Raw genomic sequence first — 22,165 nt, 5'->3', positions numbered from 1 at the left:
ATAAAGTTTTAATAAATATAAATTTCAAACCACCAGTGATACTGGCTCCCCAGCTGCATTTACAAAATGCATTTTTTTCCCCTGCTGAGACTGTTTAGATTGAATTTTCCAGTGATTCACAAGTGAGCCTTAGACTTTGTTGTTGATCGGAGAGATGTGTGCGTATTATAAGCCTATATGTTGATGAGTTTTCATAAACTGAACACACCCATGTAACCATCTTCTGGATCAAGAAAGAGCAAGACCAGAACCCCAGAAGCCCCATTGTGCTCCCTCCCTGTCACTATTCCTTCCTCACAACTAATTATCCCCATGTTTGATTTTACCAATATGTACTCTTTGGTGTCTGGCTTCTCTCACTTAGCATTTTGTTCATGAGATTCAATACATCACTCATTTCACTGCTGTATTGTGTTCCTCTTTGTGATTATATCATCCTTTTTGTATCCGTTCTACTGTTGATGGGCATGTGGGTGATTTCCATTTGGAAGCTATTAAGAATATATCTTTTGGTAGAATCTTAGACTTTTAATAAAACTTGGGCAGGGAAAGGGAAGCCATTTGGTCTCTTAAGGTTTAGAATAAATTATAGGTATTCTTTTTTTTTTTTTTTTTTTTTTTTTTTTTGAGACAGAGTCTTGCTCTGTCACCCAGGCTGGAGTGCAGTGGCCGGATCTCAGCTCACTGCAAGCTCCGCCTCCTGGGTTTACGCCATTCTCCTGCCTCAGCCTCCCGAGTAGCTGGGACTACAGGCGCCCGCCACCTCGCCCGGCTAGTTTTTGTATTTTTTAGTAGAGACGGGGTTTCACCGTATTCACCAGGATGGTCTCGAACTCCTGACCTCGTGATCCGCCCGTCTCGGCCTCCCAAAGTGAAATTATAGGTATTCTTATCCTTGGTGCTTTGGAACAATGTTACTGACTTCATTGCTGAAACAGTAATGTATAAGTATTACTTGATAGTCTATTTAATTATTTGATATGAACACAAGCTCCCTACTTCCAAGTTGCCCCCTGTTTTTCTGCCTGATGGTTGGAACTTGCTGCCATATTGCCCTCCTTCTCCTTCAAGCCCCTTCTTAGGGACCATCTCCTCCATCCTTTATGAAGGTTTAACTGATCCTCCACAAAATGGTCTTTCTCTTTTCTGAAATGCCAGACCATTTTGCATATCTCCCTTCTCTTATGTTGTTTTTAATAATATATCCTAACAGCTACCATTTCCTTTGTAGTAGTGCTTTTTTAAAAAGTTACACTGGGAATAATTTTTTTAAAATACAAAGGTGGAGATTGTTTGATAGTCCTTGTATTAAAAGTTTTTGCAACATCATGTCTCCTGGGCCATGACTGTCAGGCACTGTCACAATGCAAGCCTGATACTGAAAGAGTCTCACCGATTTTATAGGCTCCAGAACAAAAGTAACATCCCAGTTTTCTCCCAATTTTATTCCCCTTCAACCCATAAAGAACAGAGTGAGGTTCTTGGTCTGATCTTATCCCATGGCCACGTCTCATTTTTCTCCACACCTCCACTGTAGATTTAGCCTTGTGTCACCCGACGTTTAGCAGAACTGGTTCCTATCTGAGGCTCCCAAACTTCTATCATCAGATAGTTGATTGATTAAACTATTCTGTCCTAGCAGCTAAGGAATAGATTGGGCTAAGGGCGTCAAGTTGAAAGGTTGTTTCTGTTTGATATGTTTTATGTTTTTGCTGGAGTTATCAGTTTTCCTTTTAATCATTATCAAGGACCTATGTGATCATTAATACTATACCTCAACATATACTACCTTATTTTGGAATTCCTTCTTTATAGCTCTCAATTACCCTGATAGATGTAGGGTGTATGAAAGCAAGGCCATATCTTAATCGTCTTTGTAACTTCACTGGCTTAGGCTCCCAGTAATGTCTGGAGAAAGATCAGTGAAAACGAATGACTTGAATGGCTTGGAGAGCGAAGGACTGGCCTGCGAATCTGAGCACAGCTGAATTGTGTATAGCCTTCAGCCCATTGCCTCGTTCCCAGGACAAATCTGATTGATAATGTCTCCCCTCTTTCCTACAAGGATATTTTGAGATGAAATTGAGTTATACATAACATTTTGAGCCTTTCAGAGATAGTATTACATAAGCCACTTTGCCTCTCAGCAGTGGTATAATTTAGTTAGATAACATCTTGTGCTGGAGTCCACTTTAATGCAAAGACTTTATTGCAAAGCTTCTTAAAAATAACGAATAAATGATTTAGCCTTTCTGGTGATTTTGAAATGATTTAAGAGATTGCGAATCAAAAACATTTCGGAAGACTAAGTTAATTACCTGACTCCACCACCAGTTGCTTTATTGGTGATGCTGGGGAAAGTTGCTTTCTTCTCTCTGCTGGATTTTGGCTGCCCCTTCCAACGTGTTGTCAGAATACATTTTGCTGTTGTATGAAATAAAGTCATGGAAATGCAGAGTTTTAAGCAAATATAGCATCAACAGTGCCTGGCACATAATAGGGTCTCAGTAAGTTTCTATAGAATAAATTAATGAATCAATCTATTTCCATTATTGCAGTGGAATATAGGGAATGTCCCAGCTACCTATTCCTTCAGCCTCAGCTTCAATACTGCCTGCCAGTGGTGGGAGTCCTTCTGAAGGCCACTAACTCCGTTTGTCAACAAATTTAATTACTCTCAAATGCCACCTTAGACTTCTGTGAGATTTTCTATAATTCCACTGGGTGGTTAGTCACATCTGTGCTGCATTCCACAGACGTCTTACTCATACCTCTGTTGTGGTATTTCTCACAGTACATTAGAATTCCAGTTATATAATACCTCTCAAGTCTCCCTTTGTAGACTGTGAACTCTATGAGGACAGAAGTATGTCTTGTTTTCTTTGTGCTCCCAGTTCCTAGCATATTACAGAATGAATGAAAGACTGGAAGAAGGGGGACAGAGAAAATGAGCGGAAAAAATAATAATAACAGGGACTGTATGTATTGACTGCCAACTCAGTGGTCTCTTAAGAGGGCTGTGCTCATCCCTGAAAGTGTGTACCAAAGACAACCCATTCAGATTCAGGAAGAAAAATTGAAAATAATTTTGTCTTTTTAATCCTAAGCATTTTAATTCCATTTTTGTGTATGTTTTATACTCTACATATGATTTTAAAATAGTCATGCATATATTTAATTCATAAATAAACATATATTACAAAGTACACATTCAAACACTTTCCATTAAAAGTACAAATAATACACAAATAATACATTTGGAGACTCCCTAGTATATTTGTTTGTCAGGTGCCTCTACTAAGCATTTGATGTAATATTATTTCATTTAGTTCACCAAAAATCCTGTGAGGTATGTACTGTGGTCCCCATGATGAAGAAGTTGATGCATAGAGAGGTTAGATAATTTTCCTAGTCATTTATAGCTGGCAATTGGTGGAACTAGGGCCCAGGCTTAGATTTGTCTGGGTTAATCACTGCCACATCCTCTCTTATTCTTCTCTCCTAGAACCCAGGGTTGTTCTTCGGGCACAGTACAGCCTTGTGGATTAAATAAGTAAATCGAACGAAAGATTTAATCATATGAAGTATATATTAAGGCTTTCTTCTTAAGAAAAATTGTGAAAATTAAAATAAAATGTCTTTTTCATTGTAAAAGTATGTATTGGCAATGATGAGCCAACTAACATACCCGTGTGACACATTAGAACGCTTAATCCCACTTCTTGACCGAAAAACTGAAGAACAGCAAGTTACTTGTTCACTGCTGCAGCTAAAATCAAGCAGCTGGTATTCTCATGTTCACATCTGATTACCAAGCTGCTTTTTTTTTAATTGAAATATAATTTGTATGCAATAAAATTCACTCTTTTAAAGTATGAAATTTAGGAGTTCTTAGTATATTCACAAGATTCTGTAACCATCATTTTGACCTAATTTCAGAACATTTTCATCACTCCAAAAAGAAAGCATATACCCACTAGCAGTCACTTCCCATTTCCCTTTCCTTCAGCCCAGCCATCCTCTAATCTACTTTCTGTCTCTGTGAATTTGCCTATTCTGGACATTTCATATAAAGTAAATCATACAATATGTGGTCTTTTGTGCCTGGCTTCTTTCAAATAGCATAATATTTTCAAAGTTCATCCAGCCCTTCATTACTCTTTAGTCTGAATAATATTCCATTATGTGGATAAACAAAAATCCATTCCTCAGTTGATAGATATTTGGTTGTTTTCACTTTTTGGCTATTATGGATAATGTTTCTGTGAACATTTGTGTGTAAGTTTTGTGTGAACATATGTTTTCAGTTTTCTTGGTATAAGGTTAGAAGTGAATTGCTGGGTCACATGGTAACTCACCTGTTTAACATTCTAAGGAACTGCCAAAACTGTTTTCCAAAGTGGCTGCACCATTTTACTTTTCTGCCAATACTGTATGAGGGTTTCGGTTTCTCCACATCCTTGCCAACACTTGTTATTGTCTCTTTTTTATTGTAACCATCCTAATGGGTATAAAGGTATCTCATTGTGGTTTTGATTTGTATTTCTCTAATAACAAGGATGCTGAACATCTTTGTATGTGTTTATTGTCCCCTCGACTACTTCTTTTGAATTTAAATTATTTCTGTTTCCTTTTTTACTTTTGCATTTTTCATTGGGATATAAATTTTATTCTTCTTCTTATGATACCTATGTTGCCCCCCAAGAACTCTGAAAGCATATTAAGTGCTCATGAAATATCTATTAAAGATTGCATGGCTCCTCACAGTGCCAGGCTGCTTGTGCCATGAACTATAAGGATTTAACTGAGTTTCCACTGGCAACTTTTTAGGAAGTCTCCACATCACATTATCAGATAACAAGCTTTTATAAACCCCAAATTATGATGATAATAATGCTTTATTATAAAGCATTTAATGTCATAGGAACTCCAAGAATTTTTTTCAAAATTATCTATTTTTTAACTTTTTACATTCCTGTGAGGCAGAAAAGAAGCCAGAGAGTCCTCTAAGAAAGTGTATGTAGAGATATAAATATCTTTAAAATTCTAGGGTGTCTTGGGAAAAAATCCTTGTTAGTACAACCAGTGTTTCCAGATGTATAAGAAAATTTTCAAATTGCTTTTAAGTTATATGGCAGTTCTGCATGTAAATCACACTGCTCGTATGTGATGCTAATATTTTAGTAATGTTGAAATTAATGTTTGTTGTCAAATCTAGTTTATGCCAGAGAGAAAGGAAGGGAAAGTTTTGAAAATTCTATATGCCAATTTCCACCTATACCGTGAAATAATATTTATACTAGCATCTAAAGATCTATAGTAGTAGTATGTTTCCAAAAGTACCTGATAGATGACATATACAGTGAATCCACCTTGGTTGGAGCTATGAGATCTTCCAGGCTTTCAGACCTTACAGGTTCCCATCTTACATTCGAAATTTTGTTTGTTTGTTTATTTGTTTTCGAGACGGAGTCTTGCTCTGTCGCCCAGGCTGGAGTGCAGTGGCGTGATCTCGGCTCACTGCAAGCACTGCCTCCCGGGTTCCCGCCATTCTCCTGCCTCAGCCTCCCGAGTAGCTGGGACCACAGGCGCCTGCCACCGTGCCCGGCTAATTTTTGGTATTTTTAGTAGAGACGGGGTTTCACCGTGGTCTCGATCTCCTGACCTTGTGATCCGCCTGCCTCGGCCTTCCAAAGTGCTGGGATTACAGGCGTGAGCCACCGCGCCCGGCCTACATTCAAATTTTATTTGATGGCTTTTACCAATACTAGTCATTCTCAATCGTACTGCAAGCTGAATAAATTTGGTCATTTATGTTTACAATGATGAAATTCATCAATTCACTCATAAACTGTGCTTTTTAAAATGGCAAATGTTTTTTTAAAAACTGCTTTTAGTTTTTGTTTTTTTACTTAATCTACAAAAACTGGTTCAGTACCTACTAGGCACCAGACCTAGGAAAGGCAGTGAGAGCAAAACAGTTGTGGTGCTTGCCCTTATAGAGCTCACAGCAAACCTGCCAACTCCAGAAACAATTCCATCACTGCAACTGTGATTAATGCTAAAAGTGAACATTTTAAGATTCTGAGAGGGCATCATAAAGGAGCTGACCCAGTTTATGGTTGTCAGGAAAGGCTTCCCTGAGGAAGTGATACATAATTGAGGACCTGAAGGGAGCCTAAGCATTACCCAGACCACGAGGCAGAGGGGATTTTCATGTGCACAGGACTAAGGCAGACAGGACTCTGATGCTTTTGAGGACCTTAATGAAGGACAGAGTGGCTGGCGTGTGAGGAGCAAACGGACAGGAGGCGGTATAATGGACGGGGCAGGTAGTGCATGGAGGCATGTTAGGGATTTGGGCCTCTGCCAATTGGGGAGCTGCTGCAGGGGTTAAGCCTGTGGCATTGTTAATAGCCATAGAATTAGCAAAGGCCAAATGACCCTTTGTTATTTTCCTCTCTCGTGGTCAGGAATATGACTGGCGAAACTATCAGCCGAGCCAGATGAGTGAATCCGAGTTACAGATGCTGGCAAGCCTACGGCGGCAACAAAATGAAGAACTGGAGGATGCTGGGACTTCCCATGGCCTGAGTGCCTCCCAGGTGGACAACTGTAATGTCAGCATAAGTACCAGCAGTGACGACACAACCACCTGGAACTCCTGCCTGCCACCCGTGAGTCCCTGGCTTTGCAGCTTCCTCTCATTGATTAACAAGGAGCAAGTTTCATTGCTTAACAAGGAGCAAGCTTTTTTCTAACAAATCCCAGCTTTGTCTGGAAAAGACAGGACCAAAATGAGAATACTCCCTATGAGAAATAATCAGAGTCCATTCTGAAATAGTGTTTTAGAACGGGGGACAGAAATTAGAAGATGACAGTCTTTTCTTAAATTGTTTTATTTACCTTCAGAAAAGCTTTGTATGATGATGTATCAAACCACACATTGAAAGAACAAAAAGAACAATTTTACTGTAGACACTGGGTGTCCCATTGTATCCCCTGTTCCTAGTACAAGCCCTGTGGCACATACAAGAGGCTCAATATTTGTTAAATAAATATGTATGAAATGAATGAACACAGAGGAAAAGACTATAGTTATACAAGTATTGCTTGGATATGAAGACAGAAAGGAACCTTCTGTAGAAGTCACCAGATGTTCACTGACTCTTCCCTGTGGCTAATGGGCTATGATAGGCACTGTGGATGCTTCAGAAGCTTATATTCCCATGTGTTTCCATAGTTAAAGCACTTCAGTATGGCCCATTGCCCTCACTATGGCCCAGCAGAGGAGTTGGAACAGGTCTTAGTCTTCCTGTTTTTCAGGTGAAGAAACTGAAGCGTGGGTCCAAGCTTCCACACCTGATCAGTGGCGCAGCCTAGAGCAGAGCCCAGTTTTTTTAACTCAGTCCATTCTCTACAATACTGTCCTCAGGGACCTTACAACTTAATTGGAAAGAGAGAGCATAAACATCAGTGGAACAGTTCAGTACAGCACAATAAATGTCATAAAGCAGAATAATAAAATCATTTGTATGATAATGATAATTAGAGCTACCGTTTCTTTAAGTACCTAGAGCCATTTTGAGAACTCCACAGGCCTAAGAAACGTTTACTTATAAGGCTACATTCAATATCATAGCAAACCGACTAAAATATACTTTCATCCAAAAGTAAATATGTTTTTGCTATAAAATTTTTAAAGAAAACATAAAATAACTTTTACTCATTTATATAAAGATATATAAACTATATAAAGATTGAGTTGAAGTATAGTTGACAGTGGATAAGTTAGGTTTTAAGTATTTAATTAAATACATATGAATTTTGTGATTTGCTTTTCATATTTTAAAGCCAGTTTTTTCCAGGTCTCCAACATCTTTGTAGATCTTGGAAATCTCAGAGGCCCTGGCACCTAATGCCTTGCATGTTATCTAGTTTACTAGTAGTTTACTAGTAGTTACATGGCTACTCTGTGTGGTAAGCACTGTTGCAGAGCTCTTGAGTAAGGAGGCTCTTGAGTAAAGTGAATCAGACCTAACCTGGTCTGACTCCTAAGTCTGGGCTCCTGACCACCATGATGTGGTGACTCAGTTGACAAATGAGTGTTATCCACTGGATATCTGGATATCCCATGGAAGGTGAGATTTCTGTGCTCTGGGGAGAATTTACACAAGTCTTCATGGAGAAATTCCATTTGGTTTGATGGGGGGATTAATGCTCTTTATCCCTACCTTGCCTACCTTCAGGTTTCTCTCGCCTCAATTGTGCTTTCATTAAACACAACTATCAAGCATACATAACACCTCTGGCAGCCTTGGTGCCAAAAAGTATCCACCCACCCAGAAAAATATCTGACTTCTGGTTACTCTGGTTAGAGTATCCTTGTAGCCAAGCTAAGATCATAAGAGTCAGTTGCAGATTTTTACCAGTACAATTTGCAATAGAATTGAAACATTGCCTTTCTTATAAAATATTCCACAGCAGTCATTTAAACTGCAAGTAAGAAAGAGAACAGTGGCCTCCTGATCGAGCTCATTCTGTCATGAAGTAGCTTGGAGACCAACATGACAAAGGGCAAGCTGAGGAATGATTATTTATGGACTGAAAAGGCTGAACTCTTGGTTGCCCTGGATACAGTGTTCTCATCACTGTCCTGTTCTGAAGGACTGAAATCTCCTGCATGACTTCTATTCCACTCTAAAAGTATACAGCCAAAAATAAGACCTTTGGTAATGAACTTAATAACCCCTCTATTTGACCAAATGAGAAATTGAAATGGTCTGATTTTTTTAGACAGAGAAAATATTGAAAAGTCTACCTTTGGTACTCATAAGATATGTTTATTATTGCATCAGAGTCAGTCTATCTAACATTGGAACTACCGCCAAATGGAAAATTGTATTCCTTAATGAACTCTGTAACCCGCTGCTTGTATAGAGTTTAGATAGAGCAATTCTACAAGCATCATTGTGGTCTTTTTGAGAGCTCATGCCTTTCTCTTTAAAATTTGCACAGGGACAGTGAAAAAGAAGAAATAAAAGAATTCATAACTTTATTCATCACAATAATATCCCTTTTTTTTTTTTTTTTTTTTTTTTTGAGACTGAGTCTCGCCCTATTGCCCAGACTGGAGTACGGTGGCTCAATCTTGGCTCACTGCACCCTCTGCCTCCTGAGTAACTGGGATTACAGGCGCCCACCACCAGGCCCAGCTAATTTTTTGTATTTTTAGTAGAGATGAGGTTTTACCAGGCTAGTCTCAAACTCCTGACCTCAAATGATCCACTCGCCTTCGCCTCCCAAAGTGCTGGGATTACAGGTGAGCCACCATGCCCGGCCTATCCCACTCTTCTTTTATCTCAGTGAATAATGTCAACATCCATATTGATCCTCTAACCAGAAATTTGGAAGACATCTTCATTTCTCCCACTTCTTTATCCCACATTTGTCTGGTCTCCAAATCCTAAGAATCCTCTCTCCTTTTTATCTCTTAACCCACCCTTCCTAATACCACAGCCTTGGCACTTTTCCATTTTTCTTTTTTCCCCTTAATCCCATGACAGATTATGCACTTTATTTTTTTTCAATATTTATTTTAGATTCAGGGGGTACGTGTGCACATTTGTCACCAGGCTACATTGCATGATACTGGAGATTGAGGTACAAATGATTCAGTCATGCAGGCACTGAGCATAGTACCCAATAGTTACTTTTTCAATCCTTGCCTTCTTCCTCCCTCTCTCCTTTAGCAGTCCCCAGTTTCTATTGTTGACATATTTATTTCCATGAGTACCTGATGTTTAGCTCCTGCTTATAAGTGAGAACATGCAGTGTTTGGTTTTCTGTTCCTGCATTAATTTGCTTAGGATAATGGCCTCCAGCTGCATCCATGTTGCTGCAAAGGACATGATTTTGCTCTTTTTTATGGTTTATGCACTTTATTTTTCATCTGAATTCCTTCAATAGTCCCCTAACATCTTTGTGCCTCCAGTCAAAGCACTGTAACCTGGTGGTTAGGAGCATCAGCTCTGACATCAAATTGCCACGGTTCAAATCCAAGCTGTGACCCTTATAAAATGCTTGGCACTGTATCTGAGACGTAAGTACTTAATAAATGAAGTTTAGCTGTCATTATTATTATCATTATTATTCACATTAGTGATCTTCCTAAAACCCAGAGCTGATCTGATCTGATCTCTTCATTATGTAAAGCCTTTCAGTGACTCCCCATCACCTCTTTACTTTGGCATACAGGAGCCCCCATGATCTGAGACTTGCCCTCTCTCCAGCCTCATCTCGCACTGCACCCCACCTTTCACTCCATTCTGTAGTCCCACTTGTAATTCTCTAAATGCGTTCTGCACATTATCCCTGTACCTTGGACCTGATTATCCTCAAGACTTAGCTCCAAAGTCACTGTAGCCCTTCTCCAGGCCTCATTGTGAAGGATACACCTTCTCTGCCACAAGAGTCAGGAGTAGCTCCCTGAAAACTCTCACCACAAGCTTGCTTGTCTGTCTCATATTCACTCATTCCACACACATGTTTTTGAGTGGTACAATGTGCTGTCAACTAGGCTGGCTTCTGAGGATACAGATAAAGCCTTATCCAAGCTTGAGGTGTTCACAGTTTTGGAGGGGAAGCCCAGGTAAATGGCTGACTGTAACTCAGGATGGCAAGTGATAGAATAATGAGTTATGGGAACACGTGAGAGGGGGCGATTCCACCTGTGGGTTTCAGGGATGCTTTCACAGAGAAGACAACAGTTAAGCTGAAGTTCAAGAATGAGTTCAAGTTCACCATGTAGACAAGAGGGGAATGGAATTCCAAGTTCCAAAAGGAAGCCAAATTAAGTCTGTGGTGGTGGGGACAGTGGGGAGTCTCTCCTTAAGCAAGATAACCTCCTTTTAGTGCCTTTGTTTCTCTGTCAGCTTGCATAGCACTTGAAATGAGTTTTGCTTGTCTCACTACCCACCCCCCACCCAACATACACACAGGGGAGCCACTCTGCTCCTGCCACAGTGTCGACTTGGCTGTCACTTGGTGAGCCGTGCCCTGTGTTCAGCTCATGCCTTGCTCATCTCTTCTCTGTCTGGCAGCTCCCTCTCTACTTAGAAAATGGCTTTTTAATTTCTGTTTTGGATTTTTGGTTTTTGGCTAATTTTTTATTAAAGACTTGTAATTTTTTTGAGCTGTTTTGGGTTCACTACAAAATTGAGAGGAACCCTATTATCTGTGTCCCCCACCAGAATGGTAATGTGTTACAATTAATGAACCTCCATTGACACATCATTATCACCCAAACTCCGTAGTTCACCTTAGGGTTCACTCCTGGTGTTGTGCATTTTATGGATTTGGACAAAGGTATAGTGACATGTATCTACCATTATAGTATCATACAGAGTAGTTTCACTGCCCTTGAAATCCTCTGTACTCTGACTGTTTATCCCTCCTTTTGCTTATTTCTGAAGGCCCAACTCACTTGTCGCTGCTTCCTGAAACGCTCCTAAACCCTCATCCCACCCTGAACAGAATTATTCGCTTCCCTCTCTGGGTCCCTGTTACCTTCACATATTACAGCACATATGACATCAGCTAACCAATGTTACCAATATCCCCAAGCCTGCTTGTGAATTCCTTGAAGGCAGAACCCTGCCTGTGTTCTTCCATACCTTCTATGTTGGAGCACAAATGCTAGCACAAGGCATCACAGCCAGTTGTCAGTCATTACTTCAATGAATCAATCAATAATGTTTTGAAAAATTCCTTTTTTACATATGAGTTCAGGTCCTTTGCAGGGACATGGATGAAGCCGGAAACGATCATTCTCAGCAAACTAACACAGGAACAGAAAACCAAACACTGAATGTTCTCACTCATAAGTGAGAGTTGAAGAATGAGAACCCATGGACACAGGGAGGGGAACATCACACAGCAGGGCCCATCAGAGTGTTGGGGGCTAGGGGAGGGATAGATAGCATTAGGAGACATACCTAATGTAGATGACGGGTTGATGGGTGCAGCAAACCACCATGGCACATGTGTACCTATGTAACAAACCTGCACATGTATCCCAAAACTTAAAGCATAATTTTTAAAAATTCATTTTTTACTCTAAAACAAGGAATTTTCATCAAGATTCCAAAATAAACATCAGCTTTGCTTTGCTTTGCTTAAATAAATCCTGAGTGATGCATGTAATATTTTCAATTCAAGATTTGATAAATGGATATTAAATATACACCCAAAGGAAAATCTCCTTCTGAGCAGGACCTGATTGCCAATAGGAAGAAAAAGAGATGTAGTCAGGTCCCATTCAGTTTAGCATTTTTACCTGACGACTTCACACACATTGCAGTCTGAAGCCAGAAAGCCTATGCAGAGTAAAATGAAGTCTTTAGCAAAATCTATTGTGTTTACCACAAACTTTGATTCCTCAGCATCTGTACAGTTCAGAGTAATATGTACTGTTTAAAAGGTGTTTAGATATAATAAATTAGTCATTTAAAAGTGTAATTAAATGTAACCATATTCCTCATAGCAAATTGGCTTTTGTAGGCATCTCTTGCTAAATAAATCAAGCCTACTGAGAAATCCATTGGCCTTTGACAGATAAATTTTTCAAAGTTTCTAACTTAGAACCAAATTCAATTAAAACAATACTTTACAACTTCTGTGGAAACCAGGCTACAAGTAATCAATTTTGGAGAGTTTCTGTTAGGAGTAGCCCTCGTGAGATTTATTCACAAACTGGGCTCTCGGCAGCCTTCGGAAGGGTGATAGGAGTTAGTTATAATGAATTTTAAGTGAATTTTATCTTGGTGAAGGATTTTGATTGACGATAGCATAAAGTCATGTCGTGTGTGTGTGTGTGTGTGTGTGTGGTATGCGTGTGTGTGTGTTTGTTTTTTTAAGGAATAAGAATAGCTATCAATGGACACTGCTTCACGTGATGCCCAAACAAATATAAATTCTAGATCCGTCAACCTGGGCTCAAATCCCAGCTCTGCCATTTCTGGACATGATCATCTCTGAAATGGGAATAATAAAAGAACCTTCCTAATGTTGGCATTATGCAAATCGAATGAGTACATGAAATGCATGTGCCCGGTGCTTAGCAGAGTAAGCTCACACTGACTGTCAACTGCTGCTCCGCTGAGGTTATTCTCTTCAAACGGCCACTTGAGTGATCAAAACAGAATTTCTAGGACATTTCCCCTTTTTATGATGACTGAGACCTGAAAGAGTAAGGAGACCTGAAAGAGTAAGCAGAGATTCTGTAGTGCTTGTTTTGATGTGAGTTTAACCGTTGGCATACAGACTGACTCCCTCAGATCCTTACAAATAAACTCCTTTATTATTTCATTATTTGAATATTTCATTTCACTGTCCCTCCTCAAATGTAGATTCAAGAAAAGTAGGTTTATTGTGCAGCTTCCCTGTGAGCAGATGCCCCAAAGCTGTCATTCCTTCAAGTTAATAATTAACATAACCTGACCGGGGCGTGGTGGCACAGGTCTGTATTCCCAGCTAATTGGGAGGCTAAGGAGGATTTTAGCCCAGGAATTCAGAGCCCGTGTGGGTGACATAATGAGACCCCATCTCTTGGAAAAAAAAAAAAAGAATTCCGGTAAGCTAATATCAAGCACATAAGTCTCTAGCTTACAAAAAAGAAAAAAGGAAAAGAAAAACTCATTGCATGCATCCATCAACATGGCATGTTGCAGAGCATAATATTTGGAGAATAACGAGGCAAAATACACTTAATAAAATTGCCAGCATATGGTGAGGTTCTCAGACAAATTATTTATGGTCGTGATTAACCTTGCAACAACATTATTGCCATTTTCATAGGTTTCACATAACAACATAAAAATATTGTTTTTACCTTTTAACATGGCAGGATTATCTTATCTCCTGTTCTTTTATTTAGCCTTCATTTCGCTCCCTCACCCCAAAATCTCTAGCAGCTTGATCATGGAAAAGCAAAGCTTCTTGTGCTCCCTGGTAGTTAATTTTATATGAATACTGTTTGCCTGGCACTAGCACATAGCAACAGCACCACCAAAAGGCCAAGGTCCTCAGTTTCTGGGATCTGTTCCTTTTCTTTGTTCGACAGCATATCAGCGTTTTTGCATGATATTCCTGGTTGCTGTGTATTCAAAATATAATATATTGGCATTTCAGGCTCTTTATAGTTAATAGGTTTTAATTTATTCTAATCTACAGATTCATTAACTTCTCAGGTCTCTTTGGGTAGAATGAGTTTTCTTTTATCCTTCTGAACTAAAAAGATATGTAGCTGATTGTGCTAAGCTGCAGATAATTCATATGAGCAGATGTTCTTATACAACTATAGAAATGATATACAAAAACTGATATTAGAGTCAGTGTAATATCTGTACTGTCAGGAGGAAAGATTGAAATGTGCAAGTTGTTCTGTGTTTAGTGACTATGAAAGTCACCCCAGAAAATAAACTTTTCTTATTCTCAGAGTACTGTCTATTATATTTTATGATTGTCCCAAATTTAGTAATGTGGCAAAATTCATTTTTTTATTTTTAAATACATAATGACATATCTTGAGAATAAAACCAATGAATTTAATTTGTGGTCAGGAGAGTCGTATATATTTCAAATAAATGTATTTCTTCAGAGTCACTTTTCTTTTCCTGCCACAAACGGAACTGATTTTGTCATATTTGTTATTCAAAAACTTAAATAGTCACCACTCTAGATGCACTCTCTAGCTGGAATAAACACTACAGACAAGTGGTTAGGAAGGTAAGCTGTGGACTCAGACTGCCTGGGTTCCCATTCTAGCTCCACTCTTCCCGGCAGGCATGATCCTGGGTTAATACCCAGTGTCAATTTCCTCTTCTGTTAAATGGAGTTGTTCATCCTATTTATTTCATAGAATTGCTCTGAGGATCAAATGAGATCATATCTACCAAGAATTAGCATAAGTACTCAATAACTATCAGTCACTGCCATTATGATGATAGTCATAGTTCATTGTAGATACTGATTGCCATCCCTTTGCATCTACTTACGATATTCTCTAGGTATGGCTGAATGCCAAAATCGAAACAAATTCTGTATTATTTCATTGGTACTTTCACAGCACGCTACCTACCTAGAAATAGGTTTACTGCTACATATGTATATAAACATATTGTAGGGGAGGAAAAATATCTTTTTCTCATCCATCCTGATTCATATCCAAGGCCTCTGTTGTAACAAAAGACAGATTAGCAAAAGAAAAACATGCAAATTTATTTCATGTAAATTTTCCATGATGCAGGAGTCTTTATAAGGAAATGAAGAACTGAACAAACAGTGAAACTTGAATATTTTTACTCTAGGTTTGATGAAGAGGGGAAAGTGGTGGAGAAACGTGATTGGGCAAAGGAGATATGAGCTAATGGACATAAACGAAGAAAATCAGCAAAACCTTTGTTCAGATTCTTCTGTGTCATTGTGTCTTCAGAGATAAGGATGTTCCTTTCTTCAGGGGATAGGGAGGGCATCTCTCAAATGAGCATATTATGACCTGCTCCAGGAGGTGGTCAGAAAATCCTACCTATGTTTTATGACCAGCTGCAGGGGAGAACAGGGGAAAGTGAGAGTGACCTTCCTGCTACTGCGAATGCCATGTCCTGAACTCCATCAATATCCATTTGTAGGTGAGGATGTCTGGCTTCCGACAGCTAGTTGTTCACCTTTCTATCTGTTCATGTCAGCAGTTTTTATTTGAAAAGTTTCCATTGGTTACTTTTTTGTTTTTCTAACACTTAAAAATCACTATGAGCAAAGATGGAAACGGATCAGTCTGTATAGTCCAAAGCGAGGAGGGGCTGAGTCACAAACAAGATAGGATTCTGTAACTACTTCTATTTTCCAAGGGATGGAGTAAGTCATTTGGAATAGAGGTTTGGGGATGGGTATAAATAGAATTAATAGTATAAAATTAAGAAATGGAAATTCACCTGAATATCAGGACTGTGATGCTTAGAGAGTTATGGAAATGCCTCTGAAAATAAATAGGCAGAGGTCCATTCACTGGAGGCCTGAGTACAGCTGAAATACTGGACGAATACCAATGAATTTGTTATTGGGAGTATTTCTATACCAGTGCGAGTTCTTCCAGAGAACCTGTTAGGCCCTTTGCTTGCTAATTTCTTTTTTGCTGTGAAATAATAAAGCCTAAATCATAGAACCAAATTTCACTTGCAAATCGCTGAAAGTCTTATTTCTCTAGTGAGATCAAATATGTCTTATGACATGTTTTTCCTTCCACTATTCTCCCAGCTGTTGTTTCTTATTACTGAAATGGTGATGCATTGATATTGGTTCAATTACCAAAGTATCTGAGTACATTTAAATTCATGGTGCATAACAGGTAGTCAGGCTAAGTGACTGTGATTATCAGATGGGGTGTTTGATTTAAATTAAAGGAACACTTCCAACAGATAATTTATAGAGGAAGACAGTTTACTCTGAAGAATTCCCATCACCTACATCATTAATATTTTGAGACTTATTGTAATGAGAAATATCTGGAAACTAAGGAGTATGAACTCTATATATACAGGCACCATGGCTACGTTGTTTTCCTCAGTCAGGGGCCACATTATGATGGGTGAGAAACACTTAACACCAACTCCACTGGGTATGGAAGTAGCTAAAGCTCTCTGAATGCAATTTAAACATGTATACCAAACTAAATTGTAATAAAATGAGAACGTTGAAAATGATTTCTTATTAGAAGCGTTGTTGCTAACCACATAAATGCTTAGAGCTGATGTTCAAACAGAGGACGGAATTTTCTCCCTTTATAGAACAAAGGAAAAAGATCAAGTCCCGTTGGAAGCAAGTGTTTAAGGCTACATGAGATATAGTTGTTCAGCTCTGTTTTGAAATGTAACTGAAAGATTTCTTGTGGAGGGAATATTTGAGATTTCACATTTTTGTTAGGTATTGGCATCGTTTTTTTCAGCTTATTGATCAGTACTTGAGGTTGTGTTATACACTTGGCGAAAATGACCACCTTGACCTAAGATTTACATGTGTAATTTTCATTAGTGGTAATAGAAATTATCTTTACAAACTTACTAACATTGAGACTAAATATGTTTTCTGTGTGTCTGGGTTTCTGTTATTAATGATGCTTGAACTGCAGCATTAGTTCCATGAGATATCTTGTTTGGTTTTGTTTTCCTGTGTCTGAAAATATCAACCAATGTTAACAGCATAAAAATTCCACAAAGAGGAAAATTTCAATAAATGAACTTTAATTACATCATAGATGCTTTGAGGTCCAATGACTGGGCCACGAAAATAATAATAATAATAAATGTGATTTCTCGTTTATACCACTCTGCAATTTGCTGGATCTGTAAAATAAACCCATACCCTTCTTGTGGGTTGTGTCCAAGGAAACAGTTACAGTAATGAGAGTGCATGTGAATGTACATGTAAATAGGTCTGTGCTGATTAAACATTCACAAATGTTTTGTCTTTTACAGCCTGTCAACCAGGGTCACCACTATCAGAAAGAAATGAACCCACCTTCTCCTTCTAACCCCCGGTAAGAATCATTAATAATCTACATGTTTGTTTGTTTTTTTTAACTTAGAAGATTGTACATTTTTTTTGGTTTTCTGAATTGTTTTCCAAAACTTCTAGCTTCTAAACTTACGTTCTTTCAAAGTCCTAGTTTATCTACTTGTCTTCTTTGGACTTTAGAATAGTAGTAACAGTCTACCTAGGTTTAAATATCTACCTTTTACGAGCTGTGAAATTTTGGGTAAGTCATTTGACTCCATGTAATTCAGGCATAAGAATTATTTCATAGAATTTTGGGGAGATTCAAATGAAAAATTCTTAGAACAGTTCTTGGCACATAGCAAGTTCTCACTAAGTGTTAATTTATTGATTACTTTATTTGCATAACTATTTTATTTTAATAGGTGTCTGATGTTTGGTACATTTTAGGCATAAATATTTTTTGTATCATCTGGTGCCCTTAAATTTATCAAGATAGTTTATAAAAGTTCAAATGACCAGTCTCTTTTTTCATAGCTTTGAAAGTTTATAATCTCAAAATTATTTTATTTCAAAAATGTCATTGGTATGAGTCATTTGTCACTATGGAAAAACCTCATTATTTTTGGTTCGTTGGGAACAAGCGGATCTGAATTTGAGTTTTGAAATACATGTTTTATTATTCTATAACTTTCTGATAAATAAGTATATAAGCTACTTTATCCATATAAATCAGTATTACCTTATCAGTATTTATCATACACTAGGAAATTATTGAAAAGTCCATATATCTTAAGCCTACCTACAGAGTCTTAGTTACTGTAATGCACTTCATTATCCAAATGCATCTGACCTGTACTGTGGGCTGTCCTACGGAGGGTGTGTTAACTATTGCATGGTGTCTGAGTTAAGACTCTTTGGTTACACACTACAAAACAGCTTAGCTAGTATTAAAAGACAGAAAGAGATAAGGAGAAAGAGTAAGAAAGACGGGTTGGCGGATGGTTGTTGAATAAGATACAGGGCTGTATTCTAGAACTCAGAGGCTGCCAGGCCTCAGGAGGGGCCTGAAACTGGAACTAGAAAGGCAAGAGGCAGCCAGGCAGTCTCTTCACTCCATCTCTGCTTGCTTCCTCTGCTGCATTCATCTAAGGACCAGCTTTCTCTGCTCCATGGTCCACATATGGCCATTTGACAGCTCTTGAGTTTACATATCACAGTTCAACATACATGTAGAGGCTCACAGACTACGTCTGAACTTCCTTTTTCAAGAGAGAATGATTAGTGTAGCTTGGGCCAAGTACCCATTCTGGTCCAGTCAGCAATAAACAATGAACCAAGCCATGTAAAATGAACATGGCTTCCAGGAAACCACGTAAATGGTTTACAGGACTTTTATTGGGACCCAGAATATTCATGACACAGATGAGTAAATGTTCTTTACTAGTAATCTCTTCTAAATGTTTCTATTCTGTACACCTGCTCTGGTCATTCGTTCATGTTACCTAGTAGGGTGAATTGTCACTATCATAAATAGATATACTAAAGAGTTTAAAACTGAGATTAGAATTTCAATATATATAAGAAGGTGTTTTAACATTCTTAAAATTAGCTATCTCTTGATAGATGAACACATCACTAAGAATCTTGCAGCTCATCTAGATTTGCCTAACAAATTATTTTTCTCTATGTATGAGTAAGCTTTCAAGGTAACTGGAAATCCAACTTTGGTCCAAATTATAACAAATGAAGAATTTGGGCCAGGCATGGTGGCTCATGCCTATAATCCCAGCACTTTGGGAGACCAAGGCGGATGGATCACCTGAAATCAGGAGTTTGAGACAAGCCTGGCCAACATGGTGAAACCACGCCTCTAATAAAAATACAAAAGTTAGCCGGGTATGGTGGCGTATGCCTATAATTCCAGCTACTCAGGAGGCTGAGGCACGAGAATTGCTTGAACCCAGGAAGCAGAGGTTACAGTGAGCCAAGATGGCACAAGTGCACTCCATTCTGGGCGACAGAGTGAGACTCTGTCTCAAAAAAAAAAAAAAAAAAAGAACTAATTTGTAGTCTGAACAAATGAGAATGATAGTAAGATATGTTAGACAGTGGAGCCATTTGTTTCAATAAAAGGAGAAAGGGGACCTAATTCTCATAATCTCAGGCAAGCCTCTGACCTCTCCAGATCTTTTTAATAATATGAATACCCTCATGTGTAAAAGCAATGACTTGAGTTGCATGCTCTCTGAGGCCAATTCCAACTTTATGATTCTGTGACTTTTACAAGACTCATAATAGCCTTTACTTCATAAACCAGTCTCGCCATTGAAGGATCACACTACTTTTATTTCATTGTCCTGTATAGAAAACGTACTTCATAAATATTGGATGGATAATTGAATAAATGAATTAATATCTAGATGTGGTAATATGCAACTTTAAATATCTCTTTTACAAATTGATTTCCAAAGATATACTGTCAAGATAGAATATTAAGTCATTCACCAGTTAGCATATCTTATGAAACCAATTAAATGTTCATTTATTTAAGAACAATTAATTTACATTTCTGCATAATGAAATAAAAAGGCCAAATTCTTTTTTTTTTTTTGACTTTTTTCCAGTTATATTTTTTGTTCTAAAGATAACATGTGGCCTTCTGAACAGCTTCACTATTTCTTTTTTTTTTTTTTTTTTATACTTTAAGTTCTAGGGTACATGTGCATAACGTGCAGGTTTGTTACATATGTATACTTATACCAGGTTGGTGTGCTGCACCCATCAACTCGTCAGCACCCATCAATTCATCATTTATATCATGTATAACTCCCCAATGCAATCCCTCCCTCCTCCTCCCTCCCCATGATAGGCCCCAGTGTGTGATGTTCCCCTTCCCGAGTCCAAGTGATCTCATTGTTCAGTTCCCACCTATGAGTGAGAACATGCGGTGTTTGGTTTTCTCTTCTTGTGATAGTTTGCTAAGAATGATGGTTTCCAGCTGCATCCATGTCCCTACAAAGGACGCAAACTCATCCTTTTTGATGGCTGCATAGTATTCCATGGTGTATATATGCCACATTTTCTTACTCCAGTCTGTCACAGATGGACATTTGGGTTGATTCCAAGTCTTTGCTATTGTGAATAGTGCCGCAATAAACATACGTGTGCATGTGTCTTTGTAGTAGAGTAATTTATAATCCTTTGGGTATATACCCAGTAGTGGGATGGCTGGGTCATATGGTACATCTAGTTCTAGATCCTTGAGGAATCGCCATACTGTTTTCCATAATGGTTGAACTAGTTTACAATCCCAACAACAGTGTAAAAGTGTTCCTATTTCTCCACATCCTCTCCAGCACCTGTTGTTTCCTGACTTCTTAATGATTGCCATTCTAACTGGTGTGAGATGGTATCTCATTGTGGTTTTGATTTGCATTTCTCTGATGGCGAGTGATGATGAGCATTTTTTCATGTGTCTGTTGGCTGTATGGATATCTTCTTTTGAGAAATGTCTGTTCATATCCTTTCCCCACTTTTTGATGGGGTTGTTTGTTTTTTTCTTGTATATTTGTTTGAGTTCTTTGTAGATTCTGGATATTAGCCCTTTGTCAGATGAGTAGATTGCAAAAATTTTCTCCCATTCTGTAGGTTGCCTGTTCACTCTGATGGTAGTTTCTTTTGCTGTGCAAAAGCTCTTTAGTTTAATGAGATCCCATTTGCCAATTTTGGCTTTTGCTGCCGTTGCTTTTGGTGTTTTAGACATGAAGTCCTTGCCCATGCCTATGTCCTGAATGGTACTACCTAGATTTTCTTCTAGGGTTTTTATGGTATTAGGTCTAACATTTAAGTCTCTAATCCATCTTGAATTAATCTTCGTATAAGGAGTAAGGAAAGGATCCAGTTTCAGCTTTCTACTTATGGCTAGCCAATTTTCCCAGCACCATTTATTAAATAGGAATCCTTTCCCCATTTCTTGTTTCTCTCAGGTTTGTCAAAGATCAGATGGCTGTAGATGTGTGGTATTATTTCTGAGGACTCTGTTCTGTTCCATTGGTCTATATCTCTGTTGTGGTACCAGTACCATGCTGTTTTGGTTACTGTAGCCTTGTAGTATAGTTTGAAGTCAGGTAGCGTGACGCCTCCAGCTTTGTCCAAAAAGGCCAAATTCTAAAGCCAAAAATAAAATACTACCAACCCCATTTGCCAGCAAGTTATCTACCAGTTTCCTAAAAACTTACTATGTAACCATTCAGAAAACCTGCAGATTATGTGACTTGCCTCTTGGTTCATAAATTCAGCAGCTTAGGAGAATTGGCAGGAAGGCATTATTGGGCCATAAATACAGAAGATGATAAAATTATGAGGTCAGTATATATCATCATATAAAAATGGAATAAATTGAGTCACGTAATGCATGTAATTTGACTTTAAATGGAAAGCTCTAATTCTTCTTAAGATCTGTATTTATTATATTTCTTACAATTAGTATCCCAATGCTTTGGACCCTAAAATATAGAACTTTAAATTTAAGGGATATTGATAATTAATATGAAAAAATATAAGAAATGAGAAGGCAGTTCTCTGAAGTCCACCCTCTTGGATAAACAAGCAT

The 22,165-nt window shown here is 38.3% G+C and overlaps 1 protein-coding gene and 1 long non-coding RNA gene across 7 annotated transcripts in view; one reads left to right on the top strand and one right to left on the bottom strand.

Annotated features, from left to right (window-relative positions):
* Positions 1-13,996, bottom strand: part of LOC117083070 — a 220,275-nt gene extending 206,279 nt beyond the window's left edge. Inside the window, exon 1 of the long non-coding RNA XR_004436922.1 lies at positions 13,892-13,996. This is a non-coding gene — a long non-coding RNA (uncharacterized LOC117083070). The remainder of the gene's footprint in view (positions 1-13,891) is intronic.
* CFAP20DC (CFAP20 domain containing) overlaps positions 1-22,165 on the top strand; it is a 320,674-nt gene that overhangs the window by 235,987 nt on the left and 62,522 nt on the right. For 5 of the 6 annotated variants that reach the window (XM_033210293.1, XM_033210292.1, XM_033210295.1 and 2 more), the window contains 2 exons: positions 6,474-6,677; positions 17,532-17,593. In XM_033210293.1, coding sequence (XP_033066184.1) covers positions 6,474-6,677; positions 17,532-17,593 — 266 coding nt within the window. Of the gene's footprint in view, positions 1-6,473; positions 6,678-15,368; positions 15,690-17,531; positions 17,594-22,165 lie in introns of those variants that run through there. The other variant, XR_004436919.1, reaches the window with a different exon arrangement.

The sequence above is a fragment of the Trachypithecus francoisi genome, unplaced genomic scaffold (assembly GCF_009764315.1).
Source record: "Trachypithecus francoisi isolate TF-2019V2 unplaced genomic scaffold, Tfra_2.0 Lachesis_group0, whole genome shotgun sequence".
Lineage (NCBI taxonomy): Eukaryota > Metazoa > Chordata > Mammalia > Primates > Cercopithecidae > Trachypithecus > Trachypithecus francoisi.
This window is presented reverse-complemented; position numbering and strand designations above follow the sequence as displayed.